The following is a 25,306-nucleotide window of genomic DNA, read 5'->3' on the forward strand; positions in this document are numbered from 1 at the left end:
AGACCCTGTCTTGTTTTCGGGGAAACACGGCCACCCAGCATCTAAGTGTGCCTCCCCTGGGTCCAATCAGCTTGCAGGCAACGAGGGGAAGTTTTCCGGGACGGTGAGTCAGTCACAGCGTGGGGGAGACAGCCTGGTCGTGCAGAGCCGTAGGCTGGAGCCTAGCGGGACATGCGGGATGGATGTCGGCTTTGCTGCCCAGAAACTCGGGGTTCAGAGGGAGCAGCTCACACTGTGCAGGCGGCTGCGGCAATGGCCGGACGCAGTCGTTCCTGATGCAGGGTCACCGTTAGCTGCTGCGGGAGGTCAGAGGGCGAGGGCTCAGCTTCCAATGGGAAGAGAGGGAAGTTTACGGAAGAAATGGAAACGGGCTGAGTGTGGAGGGAAAGCTTCGGCCCGCGTGGGAACGCGGCAGAACTCCAGACCCGGAGAGGAGGGAAGCGTGAGGGACAGGCAGAGAGCGACCGCAAGACCAAGCGCAGGGCGGGCCAGGTGCCGCCAAGGAATCAAGGTGAGCAGCGCCAAGGACAGCTGGGAGGAGTTTGTCCCATGCATCCCCTGTCGTGACGTGCCGTGCGTAGGGCGGGCCGGGTCCTGCTCAGGCTCTGGCCGGGCAGAGCGACTCAGCGCCACCCCCAGGCGCGTTCCAACCAGCCACTCATGCCCTCGCCCCGCGGTGGCCCTGCCATTGCTGCTCCGGCTGAATGAGCATCTCCCGAGCCGTTGCCCATGCCCCGGGCACTCTGCTGCCTGTATGACTTCAACTGGTTTCCGGTGGAAGGCAGTGAAATCGGTGTCATTATTCCCAGTTTGCATATGAGGAAACCGAGGCTCGGAGAGGTGCAGCAGCCTGCTTAAGGGCTGCACAGCAAGAAGCGGCAGGTGCGGGTTTGTGTGTCGCCGACTCCCGCCACTGTGACTACTCTGGTGCCTGTCCTCCGTGTGATTTTATACTTGTCACCTGGATTGTCACAAAACTAGCATCTGATACCTCAGATTTTCTGCCTGTGCTATGACGATGACCTATAACTGCATTCCGCCTCCAGTGGTGGGGCAAGGGCTGAGGGTGGGGTGAATCCATGCAAATCCCTAGAAAAAGCTCACTGCAGAATAAAAGACAGGCCAAGCCTAAAAATAGCACCTCCATCAGGTTTTTTTTTTTTTTTTTTTTTTGCCCACTTTATGTCTTTTTGAGTTCTGAACTCTTGAAATTGCTCTGGCTGCCTGTCTTCATTTGCAAAGCCTCCCACAACGGCGTTATAGCTTTGGCGGCTGCTTTTGAGAGCAGAGGAGCATCTATATTTAGCACCGAAGGTCAGGAAGAAGCCTCTAAATAGAAAAATATGTGTGCTTAAACTTTTGCCTCATTTAAATATGAGGATAAATCTCAGTCCTCTGGTGTCAACAATTCCAACCTCATAAATTAGAAACAACCACAGTAAATGCAGCAGGCAGCATTTAAACTATCCTTTGTTTTTTTTATTTGCCTAATTATAAAGCACGGGGCTGAAACCATTTGTGTTGATTTACCCAATTTCCCATTGTCGAGCGCTGCGGTCTCCGCGTGATGTGATTATGTTAATGCGCTAATTAAGTTTGGTGTCCTTCACTGTACAGTTCTGCTCCCAGCAAAATGAGGAGATGCTAAGAGAAGTATGTTTTCCTCCAGTGTGGTCTGGAACGAACAGGGCAAAGGGTCCCGTGAGATCGGGGACTTCTGTCTTTCGGGTTGAGCTGCATTAGATGCAATTTAATTTGAACAATTGAACATATTTAAGAGGCGCAAAAAGCAAATAAAAAAAAGAGCGTTGGAGCTGTGTGCTTGCCTGGCTGCAGAGACAGAGCTGAGACAGAGTAAGCGAGCTTCTCGGGGGGCCAGCGTGTTCTCGGGGCGCTGGAGGGACCAAAGCTGGGAATGTTCTGCTTGTATGTTGCACCCAAGGCCACCTTTAACTGGAATTGATAGCTTGCTCTGTTTTTCTTTCTGACTCCACTTGTACAGACATTTCATCACTCTGTTTGTTGATACTGCCTCTGATTTTCTTTTTTTTTCTTTTTTTCTTTTTTTTTTTTTTTTTTTGAGACAGAGTCTCACTTTGTTGCCCAGGCTAGAGTGAGTGCCGTGGCGTCAGCCTAGCTCACAGCAACCTCAAACTCCTGGGCTCAAGCGATCCTCCTGCCTCAGCCTCCCGAGTAGCTGGGACTACAGGCATGCGCCACCACGCCCGGCTAATTTTTTCTATATATATTAGTTGGCCAATTAATTTATTTCTATTTATAGTAGAGACGGGGTCTCGCTCTTGCTCAGGCTGGTTTCAAACTCCTGACCTTGAGCAATCCGCCCGCCTCGGCCTCCCAGAGTGCTAGGATTACAGGCGTGAGCCACAGAGCCCAGCCTGCCCCTGATTTTCATTCTGAAACTCTCGGAAAAGGCCCCGGGGGCCTGGGTCTTGTCTGAGATCCTGCATGCTTCTTCAAAGAGACAGAAAGAGTCCATTGTTTCAGTTTGCAAATTAGACTATCACATGCTACTTTGGTAATACTTAAAGTTTTAATTTCATGTTGCTGAAAGAGCGCTTTTTAGATTTATTCAGATGTAGGGTCTTTTATCGCAGAACACTCTTAGGCATACGGCGGTTAAGCTTTTCCGGAAACCGGATCACAGAGCTGTTCTTCACCCTCAACCGAGAGTCGGCGCTCGTGTTTTCCTTCCAGGATGATCCTTCCTGGCCCCGCAGGAGCGCGGCTGACTCAGAACTCCTCCCGGGCGCCCGTCCCAGGGCATTCTGCAAGTCTTGATGCCCACCTTCCCGGATCTTACTAGAATGGCCCTCGAAGGTGTTTGGCCTAAGCTGTGCGTGCAGGAGAGTAACAACTGTGCCATGTGACAATGACCCGGAAGCCACCCTCTGCACGCCACCTAGCGTTTGCAGAGATGCGCATCCTAGAATCTATAAACTACTGCGGTGGAATTTACCCCCAGGGTTGTCGTCAAAACTGTGCTGGAACAGTGCCTGGCACTCGGTGAGCTTTCAATAAACCACAGCTACCACCGTGTTTACCCGAAAATAAGCCCTACCCATAAAACCAGCCCTGGCAGGATTTTTCTAAGCATGTGCACAATAGAAGCCCCACCCCGAAAATCAGCCCTAGTGACAGGCGCGGCTGCGCGGCGCGTCTGCACAACCCGTGCGTGTCGTCGTGGAGCGGGAAAGAAGACGAGCAGCCCTTCTCATCCGCCCCGTCGTGACAGCTACCGTCCCAGAGGTGACCGGAAAGGTGCGGGCAGCCCCACCAGCAAGGGCGGCTCCCCCTGTCGGGTCCCGGCCATCCTGTGCGTGCTGCAAGCTGAGGCTTTGAGGGGACGCTCCGCTTTAGGTGTTGTGTGTCCCCAGGGGGAAGGAGGAGAGCTGTGGCTGCCGTTTTACTATGATGATGTTCCAGAAGAAGACGACTTAACTCTATTTGAATCAATGTAGACAGTTGTACCGTACTTAAAAAAAAAATAACACATCCCCTGAGAATAAGCCCCAGGGTGTCTTCTTGAGGAAAACTAATTATAAGACCCTGTCTTGTTTTTGGGGAAACATGGTAGCAGCGCCACCCTAGCATTTGGGGCTGGCTCTGCACGTGCAAGTTGTTGAATAATTAAGGTAATTACGCCCCGGCTGCCGTTAGGGTATTTTGGGAACGTGTGTCTGTTTGGTCTGAAATAAAGGGAAAATTGAGACCAAATAAACGGAAAATTGAGACCAAAGCTTGTGCTCCATGGTGCAGGTGACTGAGGAGTGCCGGGCCCCACCTTGCAATGTAGGTTCAGCTGGCCGTGCTTGTCATGGTTAACGGAGGCTGCCCCACCAGCAGTGAGTCCGGTGCACAGCTTCCCTGGGGCCAAGTCGTTGCTGTGGCCGGTGTGGCCGTAGGGCCAGAGAGACAGGACCCGTGCATAAGGATTATTGCGTCATCCAAAGTGCCCATCGATACAGGAGTGGATTAATAAAATGTGGTTCTTGTACACCATGGAGTGCTATTCAGCTATAATAAACAACGGTGATATGGCATCTCTTGTATTTTCCTGGCTAGAGCTGGAGCCCATTCTACTAAGTGAGGTATCCCGAGAATGGAAAAACAAGCACCACATGCACTCACCAGCAAATTGGTACAAACTGATCAACACCTAAGTAGACATATAGGAATAACATTTATTGGGTGTCGGGCAGGTAGGGGAAGGGATGGGTACATACATACACAATGAGCACGATGTGCACCGTCTTGGGGATGGTCACGCTTGAAGATCTGGCTGGGGGGGGGGGGTGGCTAGGGCAATATACATAACCTTAACATTTGTACCCCCATAATATGCTGGAAAAAAGAAAAAGATAAAAAGGATTATTACATCATAAAAGTAGAAATATTTCACCACCACACACCTACCAAAAAAAAATAATAATAAAGAAAATAGAATGGCTAAAATCCAGAACGCTGACGGCACCAAATGCCTGCGGAGATGGGGAGCCACAGGAGCTCTCGCCCGCTGCTGGGGGGAGTGCGGGGGCGGCCGCGTCGCAGGGCAGCCTGGCAGTTTCTTACAACACGGAACACGCGCTTGCTGTCACCGCACTCCTTGGCGTTTGCCCGAATGAGTTGAAAATACACGTCCGCACAGAGACCTGCGCACGGACGCTGATGGCGGCTTTGGCCGTAACTGCCCACGCCAGAGAGCGGCAGACGCGCTTCACGGGGCGTGCACACAGAATGCTCCGCCGTGCATCCCGGCAGTGGGGTATTCGGCGTGGAAAAGAAATGAGCCGTCAAGGCATGGAAAGGCGTGGAGGAAAATAAAATGCATGTTACTAAGCGGAAAAAGACAATTTTAAAAGTCTGTATACTGTACGGTTCCCGCTATACGACGTTGTGGGAAAGGCAAACCCACGGAGAGAGAAAAACATCGGTGGTGACCAGGGGTTGGTGGAGGAGGGGAGGATGAGCAGGCAGAGCACGGGGAAGTTTTAGGGCAAACTCTCCCTGTGACCCTGTCGTAGTGGACATGTCATCGTACGTTTGTCTACACTCACAGAACGCGCAGCGCCAAGAGTGAGCCCTAACGTGCAGTGTGGACTCTGGGGGTGGTGATGCCAGTTTGTGGGTTGTCATGGGTGAACCCCTCTGGGGGTGCGAGCAGGGGTTGTGGGGTACGTGGGAGCCTGGTACTTCTCGCTCCGTTTCTCTGTGAACCTAAAAGTGCTCTAGAAATCACGTCTATTATTTTTTTAAAGCGGAAAGTTTACTAGATTAAAACAGAGAAAAGAGCCGTAAAGAGTCACGACAACTAAAGGCAACATGTGATCCGTGACTGCACCCTGAACCAGAATTCTTTTTTTCCATAAAGGACAATTTCAGATAACTGGGGGGGGGGGGGGGGAAATGAGTACGGTCTGTAGCTTAAATCATTAAATCAATGACTATTTCTTGATTTGATGATTACAATGTGGCTATATGAGAAAGAGTCCGTGTTCTCAGGAAACACACAGGGTGTTTAGCAGAGGTGGCGATAATGTACCCAGTTATTCTCAAATGGTTCAGGAAAAAATAAAATGGACGCAGAGAAGGAGGGACAGTGAAGGAAACTTCTAAACTAAAGTGTTAACGGTTGGGGCGAAAGACGCGGTCATTATTTCTACTACTTTTACAACGCTATTGTGAGTCTGGAATTATTTCAAAATAAAAAAAAATGCGTAATTGAGAAAAGAAACCCTTTCGAGGGAAAATACAAGTGCACACAGAGGATTAAACTCATTCTGGACCAACGACGGCATCTCAGCTCTCTCCCTGACTTTTCTTCATCGTTACGAAACAAGTGTGACCATCGCGTTCGTTCCCTTCTCTCTTTCTGCCTTTCCAGAAACCAGCGTTATTTGTCACCGCAGTCCCTGCGTGGGCAGAGAGCAGACACCTGCCGCTGTCTGGGGTCCCACCGCGTGCATGGCCGTGTCTTGGTGGCTTAGCTGCCCTCCTGTTGTTAGGGATTTTCATTGTCTCCCAGCAGGTTGTTCATTCCTTAGTATTCCTCTTATTTTATTTTATAAAAAATAGTGTCAGTGCTGATACATCATTAATTGTGAGAAGCCTACTCATCCCTCCCTTCTAGTTCTGTTCTTTGTGTTTGGGAGGGCTTGTTTTTTTCTTTTTTCTTTTTTTTGCCTTTTGACCCAAGAAAGATCTTTTATGTCAATTCCTGCCTTAAACAATTTTATCTCCTCCGTGTTGATTTCCAGTATCCAGACTTCGGTTTCCTGTTGCCACTGTGAACTAAAATTTTAAGGCTCAACCCCCACCGACTGACTGAATGAACCCCCTTGTGTGGCCAAAGGAATATCCTAAAATTAAATTGGCTGCCAGGAGGAGGGAGGTCAGACAGGCCCCATCATGCCCCTCTCCCTTCTTGGGGACATCCTCTGTAACCCATTAACAGGCCCAAGGGTATGCAAGACACACCTGCAGGTCCTCAGTTTACACAACAAATCTATGTCCTGTGGCTTGTCTCTGCTAACAGCTCCTTATGTTAAAACATCCCAAGCCGGAGAATATATCTGGTGCTTGTTTTTCCATTCTTGGGATACTTCACTTAGTAGTATGGGTTCCAGCTCTAACCAGGAAAATATAAGATGTGCTATAACTGGTATTAACTGAGCAGCATCTAAGTGGACACATAGGTGCTACAGTAATAGGGTATTGGGCAGGTGGGAGGGGGGAGGGGGGCGGGTATATACATACATAATGAGTGAGATGTGCACCATCTGGGGGATGGTCATGATGGAGACTCAGACTTTTGAGGGGAGGGGGGGAAATGGGCATTTATTGAAACCTTAAAATCTGTACCCCCATAATATGCCAAAATAAAAAAAAAATTAAAAAAAAACATACCAAGCCTTTAGACAAAGCTTCGTGTCTTTAACCAATTATAAGCCAAAGAATCTTTAAACCCACCTATAACCTGTAAGCCCCCTCTCCCTTCGAGATGCCCCACCTTTTTGGGCCAAACCAACGTACGCCTCCCAGGTATTGACTGATGGCTTTACCTGTGACCCCTGCCTCCCTGAAATGTATTAAAACCAAACTGTAACCCAGCCACAGCGAGTCCACTTGCCCAAGGCCTCTTGGGCGTGACTCCGGGTCATGGTCCTCAAATTTGGCTCAGAGTAAATCTCTTTAAAATTATTTTGCAGAGTTTGGCTCTTTTCCGTTGACACCACAGTGGGGACGTCAGGGGCAGCCCCAGGACTGGGTCCAGGACGGGCTGTGGCAGGGAGGCAGAAGACAGAGGTGGCAAGAGGCAACCGAGACAGATTTGTGGGAAATTCAAATTCCTTGGGGACCCCCCCAGATGTCTGGGCAGGGGTCACCCTGTGAAAACCAGAGTCCCCCCAGCAGGGTGGCGGGTGTTTGGGTTGCACCTTGAGCGCACAGGTGGGGTGACGTGAGCAGGTCTCCTTCCCTGCAACCAAAGCCCCCACCTGGCTGTCTGTCTGTCCCACCTCGAACCCCCACTTTCCTAACACATGCAATAAGCAGGGAGACCAGAAAGTTTCCGAGGTTCACCTCTAAGTTGCGTACTAACGTGGGTTTTAAAGTTCACCCGAAAATTCTGTGAGTCTGTGTTTAAAACAGCCAGACATTCAAAACACTAAAATCGAGCTCCTCAGGGAATTGGACTGAGTGGAACGCCAAATAAATTTTCTTAAACAGAAACGCGTTTCATTTCCCCTGACAGTGTGACCTAAGGGGGCTGGAATCATTGTCACCTGTCCTTTGTTTGTGGTGACTTGCATGCTAATGGCTGAGCAGTCCCGGACCAGGACCAGTCGGTTGGATAATGAACTTGGTCACCAGTGTGGACGCCAACGGAATGTTCCATACCACTTGGAGAGAGAGAGATTAACCATTAACCAACCCCATTAATTCACTGGGCAGTTTAAAGCAAAAATGCCTCTTTATACCTAACAAAACAAAGGATCAAATGCACGTAGTTAGCATTACCTGCTGAACCGGCCAGAGAATTGCATTATGCTGAAAAAGACCCTTCTGGTCTGTGAGGGTGGTTTTCTAGAACGGATTCATGCGACAGGAAAAGTGGTTACCTGTTAAAATCCGAATAATTTCACATATGCGGCACTTCTTCACGAATAAGACCGAATCAGAAATGCCCGAGCCGGTGAAAATAATGGCACTAAAATGATCTGAAAATCAGCAGGTGCCGCACACAGCGGAGTAGTCGTAATCGCCCAGGTAAGCGGCGCTGCCGAAATCTTTCTCCCGGGCGGGACAGCGTGAGGACAGGCACTGGGCAGGGCAGTAAGTGCTGAGCACAGGTTCTTTTTTGTTTTGAGACAGAGTCTCACTCTGTGGCCTGGGCTAGAGTGAGTGCTGTGGTGTCAGCCTCGCTCACAGCAACCTCAAACTCCTGGGCTCAGGCGATCCTCCTGCCTCAGCCTCCCGAGTAGCTGGGACTACAGGCATGTGCCACCATGCCCGCCTAATTTTTTCTATATATTTTTTAGTTGGCCAGTTAATCTCTTTCTATTTTTAGTAGAGACGGGGTCTCGCTCTTGCTCAGGCTGGTTTTGAACTCCTGACCTCGAGCGATCCTCCTGCTTGGGCCTCCCAGAGTGCTAGGATGACAGGCGTGAGCCACCGCGCCCGGCCTTCAACTTCTTTTTTCATACTAATTTCTCCCTTGTTCTCCAAAAGTAATTGCTGTAGCTTTTTAATACGAATCAGCACTGTAGCAGGAAATTAAAAACGAAAACCCAGCCAAGAAGAGTTAAAAGATGGCGAGATGCCTGGTTCTCTAGCCCTGGACATGTGTGGCTGCCGTGAGGGTCAGAGCCTGGGCCCTGCGTGTTCCGGGGGAGCGTCGGAGCGTGAGACCTGCTGGTGACGGGTGCATTGATGTCTGGTGGGACATGCCACCACCCACCCCATAAACGCCAGGGTCCTGCCTGTGGACCAGGCTCTCAGCTGGGTGCTGGGGAAAGGAAACAAAAGATGAAAGTAATAGTTCACAGCTTAATGCAATCAATGGAATCAATCAATACACTTCTTTTTTGTAAATCAATCCCGGTGCAGTGAGGTGTGTGCTGGAATAAGGGAGAGCAGGGATGTGGAGCCCATGGTAGGAGGGGTCCCGCACGTGCCGTCTGGAAGAGGGGCCAGCACGTGGTCACCGATGAACGAGAAGCTCGCTGGGCAGAAGGGCGTTTGGGGCACAGCAGACATCACGGTGTGTGCGGGAAATGACAAGTGGCTGCATTCCACCGGAGCATGATCATCGGTGGCGGGTCGGGAGCCAGCGCCGAGAGTTAACAGTGACGGGAGGGTAGAATCAGAGACATGGGGACGTTCCTTCCAAAGCCCCGGTCCTTGGACTCATTGATAAATGCCTCTTTTTGTGTCGCCGAATGAGTTTCTGCATTTATGTGTGTTCATTTTTCCCCCGAGCTGTGGGGCAGATGCGTGTGGACGGGCGCTCCCGGCCTGGCCGTCCCTCTGCGGGAACGACGTCCCCGTCCATTTGGACTCTTGCCTCTCTGTGGCTGCAGCCCCAGGGTTCCAGGAGGAGACGCTGTCTTCCCACGTGGTCTGGTCCCTCCTCCCCAGCTGGGCCCCCGGGCGTGGGGGGTCTAGGGGTCAGCACGAGACCCCAGCCGGGGCTGCCCCGACCTTCCCTGAGGGCCGTTCCTTCCCCAGGGCGGGGGAAGAGATGGAGCCCCCTTTCTGACTGTGGGGGCCCAAGACAGCTTCCCTTCCACCCGCCAGGAGGGGTGCTCTTCCCCACGTGCGGGGAGGAGGGGCGGCAGGCAAGGAGGAGGAGGGGAGAAACACGGCAGTGGCAGCCAGTCCTGGCGCGGTTCCGGCACCTGCTTCCCGTCTCCGTCTGCGCTTCCTTGGGGGACCCAGCATCCCCGGCACCCCCGGTTCACTGGCTACTCCGGCTCGTTTGAACCAGGGAGCTGTCGGGTGCAAGGTAACGGATCCTTGGTAATTGGCCCCGGGATCTTGGAGCTAAACGCCAAGTTCACTTATTTTCATTCGTTCATAATAGCTATGGACACAGAGAGCCATAGTGACACCATTTCCCAAACTGTCAGTTGTCAGTTGCTGGTTTTTTTTTTTTTTTTCCCATTTGTCCCGTTTCACGCTTGGTGGTAAACCCACCTCTCTGATAGGGATGTCAACAAGTTCCCTCCGCCAACCACAGGCCAGACGCGTTCCAGGCACTTTGCAAGTGTCAGCTCGACTCTCAGGAGGCCCCTGAGAGGTCAGCACTATAATTACCACTGTTCGTAGATGGGGAAACTGAGGCACGGGGGTGTTGAGTCCCTCAGCAGGTGCACGGGTTTGCTGGGACTCGGACAGGTGGCTGTCTGGCTTCCAAGTCGATGCTCTGTGGGCAGCTCAGCGTCCGAACTGCTGGGCCGTCACTGCCCGCAGGCTAGAGAAGGCCACTCGGATGCCACCAGCCACCGAGGGAGCCGAGAGCCCCGCAGAAGGGCCCGGACGGCCATGCGAGGCTCCAGCACCCAGAGAAGCGCAGGCCGCAGGACGCGGGGTTCAGCTGGCACAGCGACTCCCGGGAGACAGCCGTCACCGGGGAGGAAGACCGTCACTGTCTCCAATCCACTGGGTCAGCGCCAGGCGTCCCCTCCCAGGCTGGGACGGTGTGACGCTGGGTGCCTGGAGAGGGGCCGGGGCTGCCCTGTGGCCAGGAGCAAACAGACCCCAAAGCCCGCGTGTCACTCTTGCCCGTGTCGCTGTTTATTGGACCCACCAAAAACTGGCAAGACTTGGTTAGCGCCTTCACTGCTGTTGTGATTTCCGTCGGCTTCTCCTTAAATTCCTAGTGGTCTCCGTCACACACATTTTGACAACGTGCTACTGGGTTTCGGGTCCCAAGAGTTTAGGGATGATTCATTGTTACTGCAGGTGTGTTTATCATGTCTGCTCTGCTTCTCCCTTTGCGTCGTCTCTTTCTATCCACGTAGCAGGGTCGGGAATGTGCTCATCTGGACCGCGTCGATGCTATCCCAGAGCGCCAAAGGCACCGCTCCGGTTCCCGCCATCGCTTTTAGAAAGCGCGGATCATTCCTGAGAGGCACGGGCCTTCTGAGGCCCTTCCCCTCCCACTGCGCCGCCCCCTGCCCCCTCGGGCTGGTGTCCGGCATTCGGGGAGGGTGGCAGGGGGGACGGGAGCCTTAGACCTCGCTCCGCTCCGTCCTGAGTGGCCGGCAAGGCCATTGGCTGGTGACCATTAAAGTACCTTCCGGAGCAGGTGGGGGGGAGGGGGAGGGGGTATACTTACATAACAGGTGCGGTGGGCACCGTCTGGGGGATGGACACGCTTGAAGCTCTGCCTCGAGGGGGAGGGGTGGCAAGGGCAGTATATGTAACCTTAACAACATTTGTACCCCCATAATGTGATGAAATAAAATAAAAAAAATAAGAGGTGCCTTATAAGAGGAGGCCTCATACTGGGAGATGGCATCTGAGCCCCGTTTGGGGCCTTTGTTCATTCCGTCCTGCCCCCTGGGGCCCGTCAGTCCCCGCCCAGACGTCCCTTAGTCTACACTCTCAACGCCTTCATGTCTGCTCACCTGGGGACACCTGCCAGACCACGCAGAGGCCACGGGGAGCCAGGCCCGGCTCTGCAGCCACGTCCCCCAGTCCCTGCCCGTGTGGTGCTGTCCCCTCCCGGGCTCCCCAGTGGGGGCGACCACACCCCTCTGCTTTCTGCATTTCCGCCAGCAGGTGACGGTCCTTCCCCAGGACTCCGGCCCAGACTGGGGAGTCGGAGCGGGCTCTCCCCGCCCCCGCCTTCTCCCCACTGTCCAGGAGGGCAAACATGGGGGACCTCCCCTCCCCGTCCCTCGGGCAGGCACCTGCCACGCTTTCCTCCTTCCCCCTGGAGTGCCGTCACCGCGGCGCGCCGAAGCCTCTGACATGGACTGGGCCCACGTACCCCCCAGGCAGCCTCGCCCTCACCCTGGCTCAGCGCGGTAGGTGACACCAGCCCATTTCACAGGCGGGAAGAGGGAGACTTGGAGTCGTTTGATGAAGTTCCAGGGATGACAGGGCACGTGACAAAGCCAACGCCTGTCCCGTGCTTCCTGCTTCGGGGGCCGCTGCTTCTGCCTCTGCGTATAGAGCCAAGAGCTCACCCGCCTCTGCTGCTTCCTAAGTCCGGGATTCTAGGTGCAGAGGAGAGACTAGACAGGGCAGGCGGGCGTGGGGCTAGGGCTGCCAGACAGAACCTGTGGCACTGTGGCCTGTGCAGAATGGAAGGAGGCGGGAGTGAGAGCACCAGGCCTGCAGGCCTTGCTTGCTCTGCAGCAAAGAGGACGGGGGAGGAGGGAGCAGGGTTGAGAGGAGACACGCAGGCAGGAAAAGCCCGTGGTTCTATACGTGGCGGCCCGTCATGTGGCCTCGATTTCTGTGGGAGGCCAGGCCTGCATTCCTGCTCTCTTGCTGTCTTAAAGTGAAGTTAAGAGATGATTAAAAACACCCCGATCATTACATGCTACACAACAGAAGTCCTTTGTCTCTGGCGTTAGTGCTCCAAGGGACACGAAGCAGGACTGGAGTGTGGTGGGAGAACTGTTCTCTCCCAAGTTAAAAAAACAAAAACAAAACAAAGCAAGGCCCTGGGCCTCGGGCCCTGGTGGCTACCAGTCCTGGCCGACCCTGGTCACTTCCCGGAGCGCCGTGCCCAGAATCACGTGCTATGCGCCCAAGTGGGTCTGTCTGTCTGAATTTTTTCTTTTTTTTTTTTCTTAATGCAAATCTCAGCCTCACATTCAACAGCTTCCTTTGGAATTTAAAAGAGTTCTAGGTTGTTTAAAGGTTGAGTGGGATTTCTGAGCCCGTGTTCGCCGGTCACGGCCTGCTAACTCTCATAATTAGCACGAGACCACTGTGTCGTGTCAATGCCACTCAATATTCAGCAGCGACCAACCGCTCCGTTTCAGACTGTTTACCTAAGAGAGTTGGGGGGGTCTCGTCCACAGTCAATGTTTCCGGGCATTTAACCTATTTAACGCTCAAAGACAAAAGAGAGAAGAGGTGACTCACCCATTTCTCTGTCCTTTCCCACACTCCTCCCCCTCCTAGCCACCAAATCCCAGCATCCTGGGCTGCCCAGGTGCCAGTCGGCCTGGCTGTTGACCTATGTGACCTTGGGGACGGCCCTTTACCACCCCAAGCCTCAGCACCCTCTTCTGAAAACTCAGGGGACAGATTTAGGTGAAGGCAAAGGTCCTTTCTACCTCTGAGGCGCAGTGATTTGGGGAGAAGAGGAAATGTTTCCTTTGTAAAAATCCACACATATTTCTCACTTACTAAAAACCACAGCATGACAGAGTCCCAAGACACTGTGGAGACTGTCCCGACCTCTAGCAGGTGTGTAGGCTACCTGTTTTTATTGCGACGGGCAAGTGCGAGAGGAAGGAGGCAGGTGTCAGCTCCAGTGTGGAAGGTGTTTGCAGAAAGCGTGCAGAAAAACGGGCAGAGGACAAGAGCAGGGGAAGGCAGCGGAAACTCGTCACAAGTGTGTGTGTGGTTCAAGAGTCATGTCCGCTACCGTTTTTTTTCTTTCTTTTTAGGGAGAATATTAGAAATCTATTTGGGGACAAAATGAGCCACAGGTGGTGACTGAAACGGTCACTGGTATGTAGATGCCAAGGAGAGGAACCTGCTTGCTTCTGGCGGGTGTGGAGATTGGAGAATGGAAAGAGTCTCGTGGCCTGGGGCAGTGGTACCGAGCGCCGTGTACTAAAAGGGCCACCGGAGACAGGAGTGCCTGTGGGGAGCAGGACCGGGAAGGGAGACTGGCGGCAGGTGTCTCACCTGAGATGGAGTTTCACCCTGTCTGCGTGCAGCGGGGGAGGGGAACCTCCTCTTGTGCTTACCTTAAGAAACCTTGATTCAAGCATATGCTTGGCATTGACTGAATGGACACCTGAGTGCAGGGTTCCTCAAACTTTTTAAACAGGGGGCCAGTTCACCGTCCCCCAGACCGCTGGAGGGCCGTTGGAGGGTGCGGCGCACATTCCACACTTGCGCACTGTGGGCCCGGGACGAGCCGGCTGCTAAGCAGGACAGGCAGCGGCGGCAAAAACACCTGTTGGGCCAGTTAAATGTCCTCGGTGGGCCGCATGTGGCCCTCGGGCAGTAATTTGAGGACGCCTGCCTGAGTGTGTTGCCTTTTGGGGTGTGTAGAAGACAGGCTGAGTTCTCACAGGGTCCGTATTGGGGGACTCAGGGACAGTCTACCTTGATATGGGGGGCGGTCCCAGTCGACACCCCTCCCTCTCTCTCATCATCCCTACCTGGGTCTGGCCTATCTTGAGGCTGGATGGACACCTGCTTTATGTTTCACCTGAAATGCCTTCTCCTTCCCCCTTTCCAAATCCTACTCAACTTTTATTTTCCGATCACTCCCCCTTCTCTCTGCCCTCCTTCATTCAGCAGTGGCCACAGGCCGGAGATGCCCATTTCTGGGGTTCTGCCCTAAGCCCCCCAGACAGCTGTGAGCTTCTTGGGTGCAGACACCTGGTCTTCCTCCTCCCCACGCTGCCCCAGACTGGAAGCTCCTGGAGGGCAGAGCTCTCTGCTCTCTCTCCTTCCCTGCTGTGCCCCACACCGGGATCTGCACACTGCAGACATTCAGCATTTGTGGAAGGGATAAACGGTTAGATCGGTAGTGACCAATCCTTCTCCAAGATCATGCTCGCGTGAGTATGCGTCCCGAGCTTTATTTCTCTACCCCTCAAAAGGCTTCCGTGGAAGGACGTAAGACAGTCTGATGTTTCCGCACAGGTGTGCCTAGGGCCGTCTTGCTGGTCTGGGATTGCACCTGGGATGCGTTTATTCCTCCCTCTGGCCTGTGCAGGGCACCCGGTGGTGGCAATGTCTCCTTCCCAAAGTCTGCGATCTCTCAGGGACCCCAGTGCCTGGTGGAAAACGACCCCCCGAGTACTCTACGGTGTAACTTCACCGGGATACGCAGATAAAGCCATTTAAGAAATCTTTTAACTTCCCAGTGTGGCGGTGTAAATAAGGCTCTGGCGGCGACCCCGGCCGATCAGCAGTGACAGTGACCAGGGCAGGCCCGCGCCCGCTCAAAGCCGAGCCACGCGCGGTCCCGGCCGCCCTGCAGCGGAGCGCGGTGGCCTGGAGGTGCCGGGCCTGGGGATGTCTGCGCGCCCCCCGCGCCCCCGCCGGCCCTGGGGCCTGGCCTGGCCCTGCCGAGCGGGCCTTTGTTCCCACCGTCCCCAGCCCGCGCCCCTCGCCTCTGAAGGGGCCCCCACCCGGCCTGGGCACGGCGCCCCGGGATGCGTCCCGACCCGGTGCGGGCGCGGGGGTCCGGCGGCGTCCGGCCCGTGCGCCCCGAGCACCTGCCCGCCCGCGGCGCCCGGCCTGGGGGTCCCGCTGCCCCAGCCCAAGTCTCGCGGTGCTAGGTCGGACCGGCCGCCGCCCCGGCCGCGCGACAAAGGCCGCACCGGGAGGAGGCGGCGGGGAGGGGGCGGGGAGGGCGGGGGAGGGGAGGGGAGAGGCGGGGGCGGCGGCGGCGGGCGCCGAGGAGGGAGCGGGAGCGCGGGGAGCAGCGCCCGCCCGTCCTTTGTGTGGCGGCGGCGCCCGGGCCTGCGCCGGTCCGGTTAGCGCCCGCCCCGCGCCCGCCCCGCGCCCCGCCCGCGCCCCGCGTCCCCGCCCCGCAGCCTCCCCAGCAAGATGGCAACGCCGGCGGCCGTCAGCGCTCCGGGTGAGTAGCGGCCGGCTGGTGCGGGGCGCCGCAGCCGCAGGCCCTGCCGGGCCGGAGCGGACCGGGCGCGGGGCGGGCGCGGGGTCCAGGCGCGGGCCGGGCGCGCAGCGGGTGGGGCGGGAGCGCTGTCACCGCGGCAGCATCAGCATCAGCACCAGCCCGGCGTCCCCAGCCCATCTCTGCCGGGCCCGGCCAGGCCCCGCGTCCTCCGGAGTCCCAGGCCGGCCCAGGGGCCCCGTTCTGAAAATAACCGCCCGCGCCTGCCCCAGCCCACGCATTTTTCTCTTCCGGTCCGGCTTTTGTGCATCGCCGGTCAGCCAGTCCCGGTGGGCGGACGGGCAGGCGTGGGTGCCGCTGTCGCTGTCGCTGTCCCAGGGAAAGTTTGGAGCCGGGACTCAGCAGGGCGGACCCCCTGGACTGTCCCCTGCGCGCGGGGCGCTGGGCTCTCCGTGGCCTTCGCAGCCGGCTGCAGTGTGCCCTCCCCGTGCTGGGCAGGGACCCACCTGTAATCGTGTGGCTGGGCGCGAACTCACCTGTAATGGTGTAGCGGGGGCGCCCGGCCCTGCCACGTCACATCCCCTGTCTTGTGGGTCCCCCGAGATTGAGGTTGCAAGGTGACGAGATCGAGGTTGCAAGGTGACGAGATCGAGGTTGCAAGGTGACGACTGTGCTCCCTCCGAAAGACTCGGGAGTGGAAAGCGTCCGTGCCCAAGTCCAGTGCCAGCCTGTCTGGGCCGGGCAGGGGCGCAGGGAAGCTGTAGCCGGGCAAGGCTCCCACCTGCTGCGCCGGGCAGGTGCGGGGTGTGGGAGGAGAAGGTGGGCGCCTAGGCAGGCACAACGTTTTGGGTGGGCACGTGGGTTGCCAGGCTCCTGCAGAGGGTGCAGGGAGAGTCACACAAGTCAGCGTTGGGAAATGCCCAGCAGAGAGAGGGCAGGGTCCTGGTGGGTGTATGCCTGGTGAAGAACCATGCCGGAAAGGAGTGTCGCCAGGGAGTCAGGAGCCAAGGACCCCTGCGGTCCAAGGTGTCAGGGAGGCCCTGCAGATGGACGCGTGTGGCTGGACCTCCGAGTGCCGGAAGGTGTGAGAGGGGCTGAGAAGGATGCCTGGGGTGATGCTGGCCTTGCCCTGAGAGCAGGCAGAGGCCGGGGAGCGGCCGGGGCAGCAGGGACGGACAGACAGCCGTGGGTCTCATGCTGAGTTGCTTGCACGTGGCCGGGCCTTGGACGGCTTTGAAGGACAGGCCGGGGAGCGTGGACTTTCCCCCTCTGCACGGAGAGGGGTCCTCAGTGGTACTGAACAAAGAAGTCAGTGATCATGTTTTCTGGAAGATTCATTTGTCAGCCACGTCCAGGGGACATAGAGCAGAGGGAACAAGAGTGGAGGCAGGGAGGCCAGGATGAAGTGAGGCTGGTGCTGGGGAGGCCAGACTCGGTGGCGGTCAGTGGCTTGGAACGCAGAGAGGAGAAAACCACCGCTGGGCAGGGAGGGGAGTTGCTGACTTGCACTGGTTAGAGTAGGGGTGAGGCCAGAGGAGGAGGCCCCGGAGAGACAGGGGAGGTGTCCGTGCAGACACTAAGGGGAAGGGCAAGGAGGGGGGTTCCTTCCACCCACCCAGAGAATCAGGGACTCGTGAGAGAACAGACAAGGCACCTCCCGTCCAGAACCCGGAGCAGGAGCACGAAAGGACTGTAAACACCGTTGCCCCAGTTGGCTGACAACCGGAGCTGCCATTTCAACCCATTCGACTACTCGAAAAGCAATAGAAAATCGATAGATTCAGATGTTACGGAATTAGAAAAAAGCAAGAGAATTTAAGTGAAGATATTTTATGCCAATGTAGGCGTACACTGGGAATGGGAATGAAGTCTTTGGTTGTTTACATAATCTATATGCGATGACGTCACTGTTCGGAGCTGCTCTGTCCACGCCGCTGTTCCGTGGGCCACGTGGCGTGAAGGCGGGCGGCCGCCTGGCGCGGGCTCTGGGGCACAAGAACGTGCCTCGGCCCGGAGGGGACGTGGACGGTCCCAGGGCAGGGTGCTGTCCGGGCTGCTTGTCAACACCTGGCCAGCTTGACAGAGGGCGACGTCTTGTCTTTTCTCTGTCGCCGTCTTGTTTTTTCTCTGTCGCCAGAGACCGGTGAGGGCTTCTCAAGTGCAGACTCCTTGAGGTGACCATGGCTCTGTCATCCACTGCCATTGCCTTCACTGGTCCCCTGCAGTGACACCACATCTGGGGGGGGGGACGTTCTTGCCTTGTGTGAATTTCTGGCTGCTTCTTTGGGGTGGAGGGTTTAATCTCCGGGGATGTGACTCAAGGTTGGAGCCAGAGAGAGAGAGATTTCAGATTCTCGGGGCAATTCACGATGAAAAGAGCATGCATGGCATCCTAGCCTGGCCTAGCCTCAGACGGGCAGGGCGTCTCGTGACACTTCTTTGAGTTCTTTTCCTTCCTCCTCCCCCCTCCCCAGGCACTGTTGCTTTGCAGAGAGTAAGAGCTTGGTAAACAGAGCCGAATGGGTCGGGAGGCACCAGGATTTATTTCTGCTGCTAGTGTGTGTCCAGGGTACAAAGGCCACGGCCGGTCGTCCCCCCTCCTACTGGTTCCTTGTTTTCCCGCTGACCACTGCACCCCAGCAGGGCCATCTGCAGTGACGCCACTCTCCCACGGGCTCTCTGGGGCCCGGGTGGTAGATGCTGCTCGGTCTTCACACGCTCCTGTTTCTCGGCCCATATGAACCAGGTGCAGCTGGCTCTCTACGCTGCTCCTCCCAGGTCCCTGCTTGGGTGTTAGGTCAGGGTCCCACCGCCACTCTGGGGGAGAGAGGAGCATTTGACTCTCAGCTGTTCCTCCCAATGGCTTCGGCCAAGCCAGCCCTGGGGGTGTTTCCCGTCTCCTGTGGCCCCTGGCACCCCCTTACTCCTGGGCCGTTCCCCGTCCTTGCCTTGGTCACTGACACAATTGTGCTGGCTGATCTTCTCTGTTCTCTCTAGCTGGGGGTGATGGAGTCATGCACTCTTCTAGATGTGTGTGTGTCATTGATTTTGGTACCTTTTGGGGTGATGCGTAAGCCTTTCTGATTTATATAAAGAGTGAAAGTTTGAACGGGCACGTGCGTGAGAGGGTCTCTGCAGCTGAAATGGCTCAGTTCGGAAGGGGACGTTCCCCCAGAGTCCTGTTCTGTTTTAGCCTTTTGTCATTTGAGCACTAGGGGATCAGGTACGAATTCAGACCATGATCTTTAGGGATCATGCAGTATGCGGACATTCTCCGAAATGGGTATTTGCAGAGTAATTAGTAAGGCTTGCATACTTTAATGGAATTCAGAGTTATGTTTTAAGAGATTTAGAATTCTACTTTTTTTTCTGAAATCAATTATGGGGCTTTTTTTTTCCCCTTTCAGGTTTCCAGTGTTTGGCAGTTGAATTTGGAATTGATTATGTAGTACGGGAAGATTCTCTGGAGAAATTGCTGTAGACGGAGGAGTGTTTGGATCAGCTTAACAAACATATTAAGGGCTAGGCGCGGTGGCTCACGCCTGTCATCCTGGCACTCCGGGAGGCTCGAGGTCAGGAGTTCGAAACCAGCCTGAGCAAGAGCGAGACCCCTGTCTCTACTATAAATAGAAAGAAATTAGCTGGACAACTAAAACTATATAGAAAATATTAGCCAGGCATGGTGGCGCATGCCTGTAGTCCCAGCTACTCGGGAGGCTGAGGCAGGAGGATCGCTTGAGCCCAGGAGTTTGAGGTTGCTGTGAGCGAGGCTGACGCCACGGCACTCTAGCCTGGGCAACAAAGCGAGACTCTGTCTCAAACAAACAAACAAACAAACAAACATATTGAGTATCTGTGATATGCCAGGGACCCTGCGGAGCACAGGGTGACCTATAGGTCAATGCGTGTGGGGAGGTAGTTTCTGAAAGCAGGACTTTTGGAGAGAGAGGTTTTGACCTATAGAGAATTTGGGGAAGGTCATTTTGGTCTGGGGTTGGGGGTGGAGGTCGGACAGATTGGCGACAGTGTGTTGTAGTGTCAAGCTGTTGTCTGCTCAGTGCTCCTGGGGACCCAGCTGACACCCACGAATGTGGGGGTAGACTTTTAGCCTTTGGGACAGGTGTGCTGTCTTGCAAGCCGTCCAGCCTGGGGTGGAGCTGGGGCCCCCAAACCAGGCGGACATGCGACTCAGTCCAACCTCTCTGCATGCGTCTTTCATTTAACCTACGCGCACAGCAGTTGCGAGCCACAGCATCATTTTATGTACTTCTTAAACAACAACAACAACAAAAAAAAAAAACTGTTGCAAATTCACCTCTTATATACTTTCGATTGTAAATCGTATCATGATTTCAGTGATGCTGATCTTGGAATCAGCAAAATACTGTGCATTATGAAAAAGTCAGCTTTGTTGCCTGAGCGCCTACGTCTAAAACCCGCGGCCTTCTTTTCAGTAAAAACCGTAGAGTTTGCCCGTGAGGCCTGTGCCAGGGAACCCGGCGATGAGCTAGTGGCCTCGCTGGCTTCCGTCAAAAGAGAGAAAAAAAGGAAAGAAAGAAAGGAGTGATAATCTGAAAAAGAGAGGCTCATTCATTCTTTCAGTGTCTATGAATATTCATACATGTGTGTATGTATAAATCAATTTGTTTTAATTAATTAATGTTTTTAAAAGGCTTCACTCTTTTAGAGCAGTTTTAGAGTCACAGCAACATTGGGGAAAAGGTACAGAGGGTTCCTGTGTGCCCCCCACCCCCACACGCACACGGCCTCCCCGTAACATCCCCACCAGCAAGGGACAGTGGTTACAATCGATGACATGTTGCCATCACCCAGAGTCCTAGTCTATACAGGGGTTATTCTTGGTGGGTTTGGGCAAATGTACAAGGTACGTGTCCACCACTGCAGCGTTCTGCACGGTGTTTGCCCTGCCCGGAAAATCCTCTTGTTCATTCCACCTTGTTCATTCCTCTTGTTCCACCTGTTCATTCCTCTCTCCCCAAACCCTGGCAGCCTCCCGTCTTCTTCCTGTCTCTGTGGTTTTCCCTTTTCCAGAATGTCATACACTTGGGATCATGTAGCATCATTTCAGCTTGGCTTCTTTCACTTCATAAGATGTGTTTACGTTTCCTCCGTGTCTTCTGTATCCATTTGTTTATTTAGAGACCCGGAGTCTGGCTGTGTCACCCGTAGCAAGTGCAGCGGCTGTTTCCACAGGGGTGATCATGGCGTACTGCAGCCTCGGACTCCTGGGCTCAAGCGATCCTCTTGCCTCAGCCTCCCGAGTAGCTGGGACGGCAGGCGCGCGGCACTGCGCCCAGCCCCTCCATATCTTTAGTGGCTTGAAGGCTCGTTCTTTTTCGTGTCGAGTAAGATCCCACCGTCTGGGGGGACCACAGTGTCTCACTTACCCGTTCGCCTGCTGCAGGACAGCTTGGCGGCTTCCGAGTTTTGGCAATTACGAATGAAGCTGCCATCAGCCAGTCCTTACTGAGCAGCTGCTGTGTGCTGGGTACTGGTTTCAGTTCTGGGGTCTCCGTGGGGAGCAGCATAAATGTAGCGCCTGCTGCTTACAGCCCAGCGAGACAGTCAGGGAAGAGTCACGCAAATAGGTGAGTCATGGCATGTGTGATGCTGTGAAGACACAATCTCCTGAGATAAGATAACCCAGGGACCTGATGTGTTTTGTTTTGTTTTATTTTGAGACAGAGTCTCTCTCTGTTGCCCAGGCTAGAGTGAGTGCCGTGGCGTCAGCCCAGCTCACAGCAACCTCAAACTCCTGGGCTCAAGCGATCCTCCTGCCTCAGCCTCCCGAGTAGCTGGGACTACAGGCATGGGCCACCATGCCCGGCTGATATTTTGTATATATTTTTAGTTGGCCAATTAATTTCTTTCTATTTATAGTAGAGACGGGGTCTCGCTCTTGCTCAGGCTGGTTTCAAACTCCTGACCTCGAGTGATCCTCCCGCCTCGGCCTCCCAGAGTGCTGGGATGACAAGCGTGAGCCACTGGGCCCAGCCTGATGTAGATGGGAGGATTAGCAAAGGCCACTTGGGGTCTCAAAGGCTTCTTTGGGGAGTTGGCCCTTTGAGTCTAGCCTCTGAGGAAGAAGAGACCCCCGTGAGGAAGAGCACTCAGGCCCAGGGCCTGGGGGCTGGAGGGACCCGAATAGGGCTGTGCGGCCGGGGCAAGAGTGTGTGTGAAGCTGATCACGGCAGAGGCCGGCTCACGCAGGCCCTCGGAGCCTGGGTCCGGGGCTCAGATCCAGTCTCTAGGGCTTTGAAAGCAGTTGCAGGGTTTGGAGCGGAAGAGAGAGGCGTGCCGTGACACACGCGTGTGCAGGTGCTCCGCGGCCGCTGCGTGCAGAGCTGGGCAGAGAGGCGAGTCGCCATGCAGGTGGTGCTGGCGTGGGCGGGGCTGTCAGCGGAGAGGAGGGAGGCAGGTGGCTTTGAGGTGGATCTGGAGCAGGGAGGCCGTGCCACACAACGCCAGGGGACCCGTCTGCCGTGTCCCTGTCTGTCCTGGCAGCCGGGCAGGGCCCATCCTGCGTCGGGGACTGTGCCTTTATGGGGCCGTGTGAGGGCAAGAGTCGAGGACGACGCCCAGCCCTCTGTCCCACCACCCGGGTGGGCGGAGGTGATGGGGAGGGGGTGAGGGGCAGGTGGGGCTTGCTCCAGGCTTCAGTGCTCCGTGGTGCCCATGAGACACACACAGGGAGCTGCTGGGGAGCAGGGTCACGTGGGCCCTGGGGGGCTGGAGAGAGGCGTGAGGGGGGTGTTACCCCGCCTCCCACCGGGTTCTCAAAGCGCTGTCCTGGGGGTGCGCCGGGGCGCAGGACACGGAGCTCTTGGTCCAAGTGCCTTGGTTCCCAGCGAGCAGAGCTTCTGCTGACCGCCTTGTCGCCTGCCTGTCGGAGAGTCACTAAGACACACGGTGGCGGCCACCGGGAGGTTATTCAACCTGCACCACTTACCTGTTCATTTCCGTCTGTCTGTCCGTCATCTACCTTTCTGCCGTCTTAGCTACCTACATCTCAGTCTGTGCCGGGCTGTGACATAAGGAAGGGGCTTGCGGCAGTTAGACTCGTCCGGCAGTGGCCCTCAACAGCCCGGCGGGCCGGCGGGTCTCAGCCGGCGGCAGGTGGGGGCTGCCGTGGAGCGGCCCGGGCGGCCGGGCTGGTTTCTCACGCAGAACTTTTTGTTCAGTGAATAAAAATTATTTCCCGTTTCTCATCGCGCTCCTCGTCACTGGATTGCTTTGGCTGATGCGCTGGTCTCTCTGAAGATTAAGCGCTCATCTGTCCCTCCTTCCTCCCCACCATCCCTCCCTGTCCCTGCCATTTCCTGTCCCGCCTCCTTCTCCCCTCTGGTCTCACCCTGAATTCTACTGCCTCAGGGGAACCCGTCCTGACCCTCTGAGCGGGTGAGGGGTCTGTCTACAACAATGCACGGCCCAGGGCCCAGAGGGTGGGCTTGGCCTTTGGAGCACTCCCGCCCTGCCTGGAACCGCATGGCACGCCGTGCAGTTATGTCACCCGTGCCCGCGCCTCCTTTCTGACCGGAAGCCCCACAGGGCAGGGGGCGCGTCCCTCACCATGGCAGCCCCAGACCCTACAAACTGCCTCGCGAACAGAAGGGGAGGTTTTGTTAAGGAACGCCTGGATGGGTCTCCGGGAACCGTGTTATGTTTTTCCGTGTGGCTGCCTTTAACCACTTCGGTACGAGCATCGACTGTAGCCGACAGCCACAGACGAACGCGCACAGCTGAGCGTCGACTTTAGCGTTAATAACAAAACTTGACTTTTCTAATTTTTCATTTATCAAAACAAAATTGTGAACATTTAAAAATGAACGTCATGAAAACATATATGTATGTTACCTATTCTGATATACATGACAAGCAAAGCTGCCTATAAAGTCAAACAAGCTTTCAGCACTTCCAAGCTTTCCTCGTCACACGAGAGCAAGACGGACGCGTGGTCAACGCACAGCGCAGACCGCCGTGCGGACTGCGGGTGCCGCTGTGGGCCAGGTGTCTCGGCCGGTGAGCGCTGTAGTTAAATGTGGTTAAATGTCTGCTTTGCAGAAAAGAAAGCCTATATATCCGGTATGTGTGGGTCTCTGGAACCAAACGGGACAGAGCTGTCTACTCTAGACGCTGACCTTTATTGGTGGGCACTGATTTTGATCTGAAAACCCCGCCAAGGGAACCTCTACGGGGACCAGTCGCTCTAGGCTTTACAGTGAGGCAAAGAGCCCTGGACACACAGACCTTGGAACTGCCCCCAGCAGGGAGCTGGGTCAGGCTGGGAGCCGCTCGGAAACTGGCCGGCGGTAGTGGAAGTCTCCTGCTAGAGTTCCGCTAGGATCCTCTGGGAAGAGTCCTCCGCGTGCTGCGTTCTGTGTCCCGTGTGAAGGTGACAAGGCTCACTGCGTCACCTGTCCCCACAGGGGAAGGTGTGCAAGGTCAAAGGGCACCTTGTCTGCCCTCTGATGGAACGGGGCGGGCTCCAGAGTGGGAAGCTGAGACCATTGCGGATAAGCAGAGACCCCGTGGCTGCCGGGACTGAAACAGCGTGACCATCTTTCAGGCAAATCCACAAAAATGCCAGACTGTTTGCAACTAGGTAGTGCCTGCTTTTGTGCGTTGTGCGGACACTCGGGGCATCGTTTGCCGCTTTGGCTGTGTCGTGAGAGCAGCCAGGGCAGAGCTGGGGGGGAGGGGGCTGTCCTCCCGGTCCCCCGGTCCCCCGCGGAGGAGGAGCTGGCTTCTTTCTTTGCCATGGCGACTTCCCCCGAGCACAATAAAAGTCTGTGTCAATTGTGAAGAGCACCAAGTTAGTCTGCCAGCCACAGTGAACACTTCTGCATGTCCTTGCGGACGTTTGTTCAAATACTCTGTGTGTGTGTGTGTGTAAAACAAAATACAGTCATTCTGAATATACGGTTCGCATACCCTTGTTTTCTTTATCGATGGTGTATCCTACTGAGGATGCTCATTTCAGAGGCTGCGTGGTGTCCTGTTTAGTGGCCGTGTCCTGATTTGTTGACTCGGTCTCTCATACTCGGGCATATGCTACGTGGTGGGCTCTTCCGTTCGTCAGAACCGCACGCGTTGTCATGAACATCCCTGTATGTGAGTGAATGTATGTGCATACGTGATTTTTTCCCGTAGGGTAACTTCCTGGAAGTAGAATCCAACAGTCAAATGAATTCGCATGCTTTCATTTCACCTTGCTCTTCACAAAGGTTAAGCCGCAGGCTCTGAGACTCACCTGGAGCCCCCGGCGTATACGGGGCCGGGCCGGGCACGAGCCCAGACACCTGTCCCTGCTCTTGGTAGCCTCAGCCAGGCCCTCTCCTGCCCGCCTGGGAGGCCCCTTCCATCTCCCTCCACACCCTCCTCTTCCTCCACACCTTCCTTCTTCAACTGCAGGTGCCACCTGCCTGGGCACCTCTGGTCACTGTCTGTTGTCCCCACGTCCTCCTTGAATTCCAG

The 25,306-nt window shown here is 55.4% G+C and overlaps 1 protein-coding gene across 2 annotated transcripts in view; it reads left to right on the forward strand.

Moving 5' to 3' along the window:
* Nucleotides 1–7,999: 7,999 nt before the first annotated feature.
* The window catches only part of ARNT2 (aryl hydrocarbon receptor nuclear translocator 2), a 172,190-nt gene continuing 154,883 nt past the window's right edge, over nucleotides 8,000–25,306 (forward strand). The window contains exon 1 of one of the 2 annotated variants that reach the window (XM_012752049.3): nucleotides 8,000–8,286. Coding sequence is in view for 1 of the 2 variants with exons in the window: in XM_012752028.2 (XP_012607482.2) it covers nucleotides 15,784–15,814 (31 nt within the window). In the remaining variant the exon portion in view is untranslated. Of the gene's footprint in view, nucleotides 8,287–15,740; nucleotides 15,815–25,306 lie in introns of those variants that run through there. The other variant, XM_012752028.2, reaches the window with a different exon arrangement.

The sequence above is a fragment of the Microcebus murinus genome, chromosome 7, assembly GCF_040939455.1.
Source record: "Microcebus murinus isolate Inina chromosome 7, M.murinus_Inina_mat1.0, whole genome shotgun sequence".
Classification (NCBI taxonomy): domain Eukaryota; kingdom Metazoa; phylum Chordata; class Mammalia; order Primates; family Cheirogaleidae; genus Microcebus; species Microcebus murinus.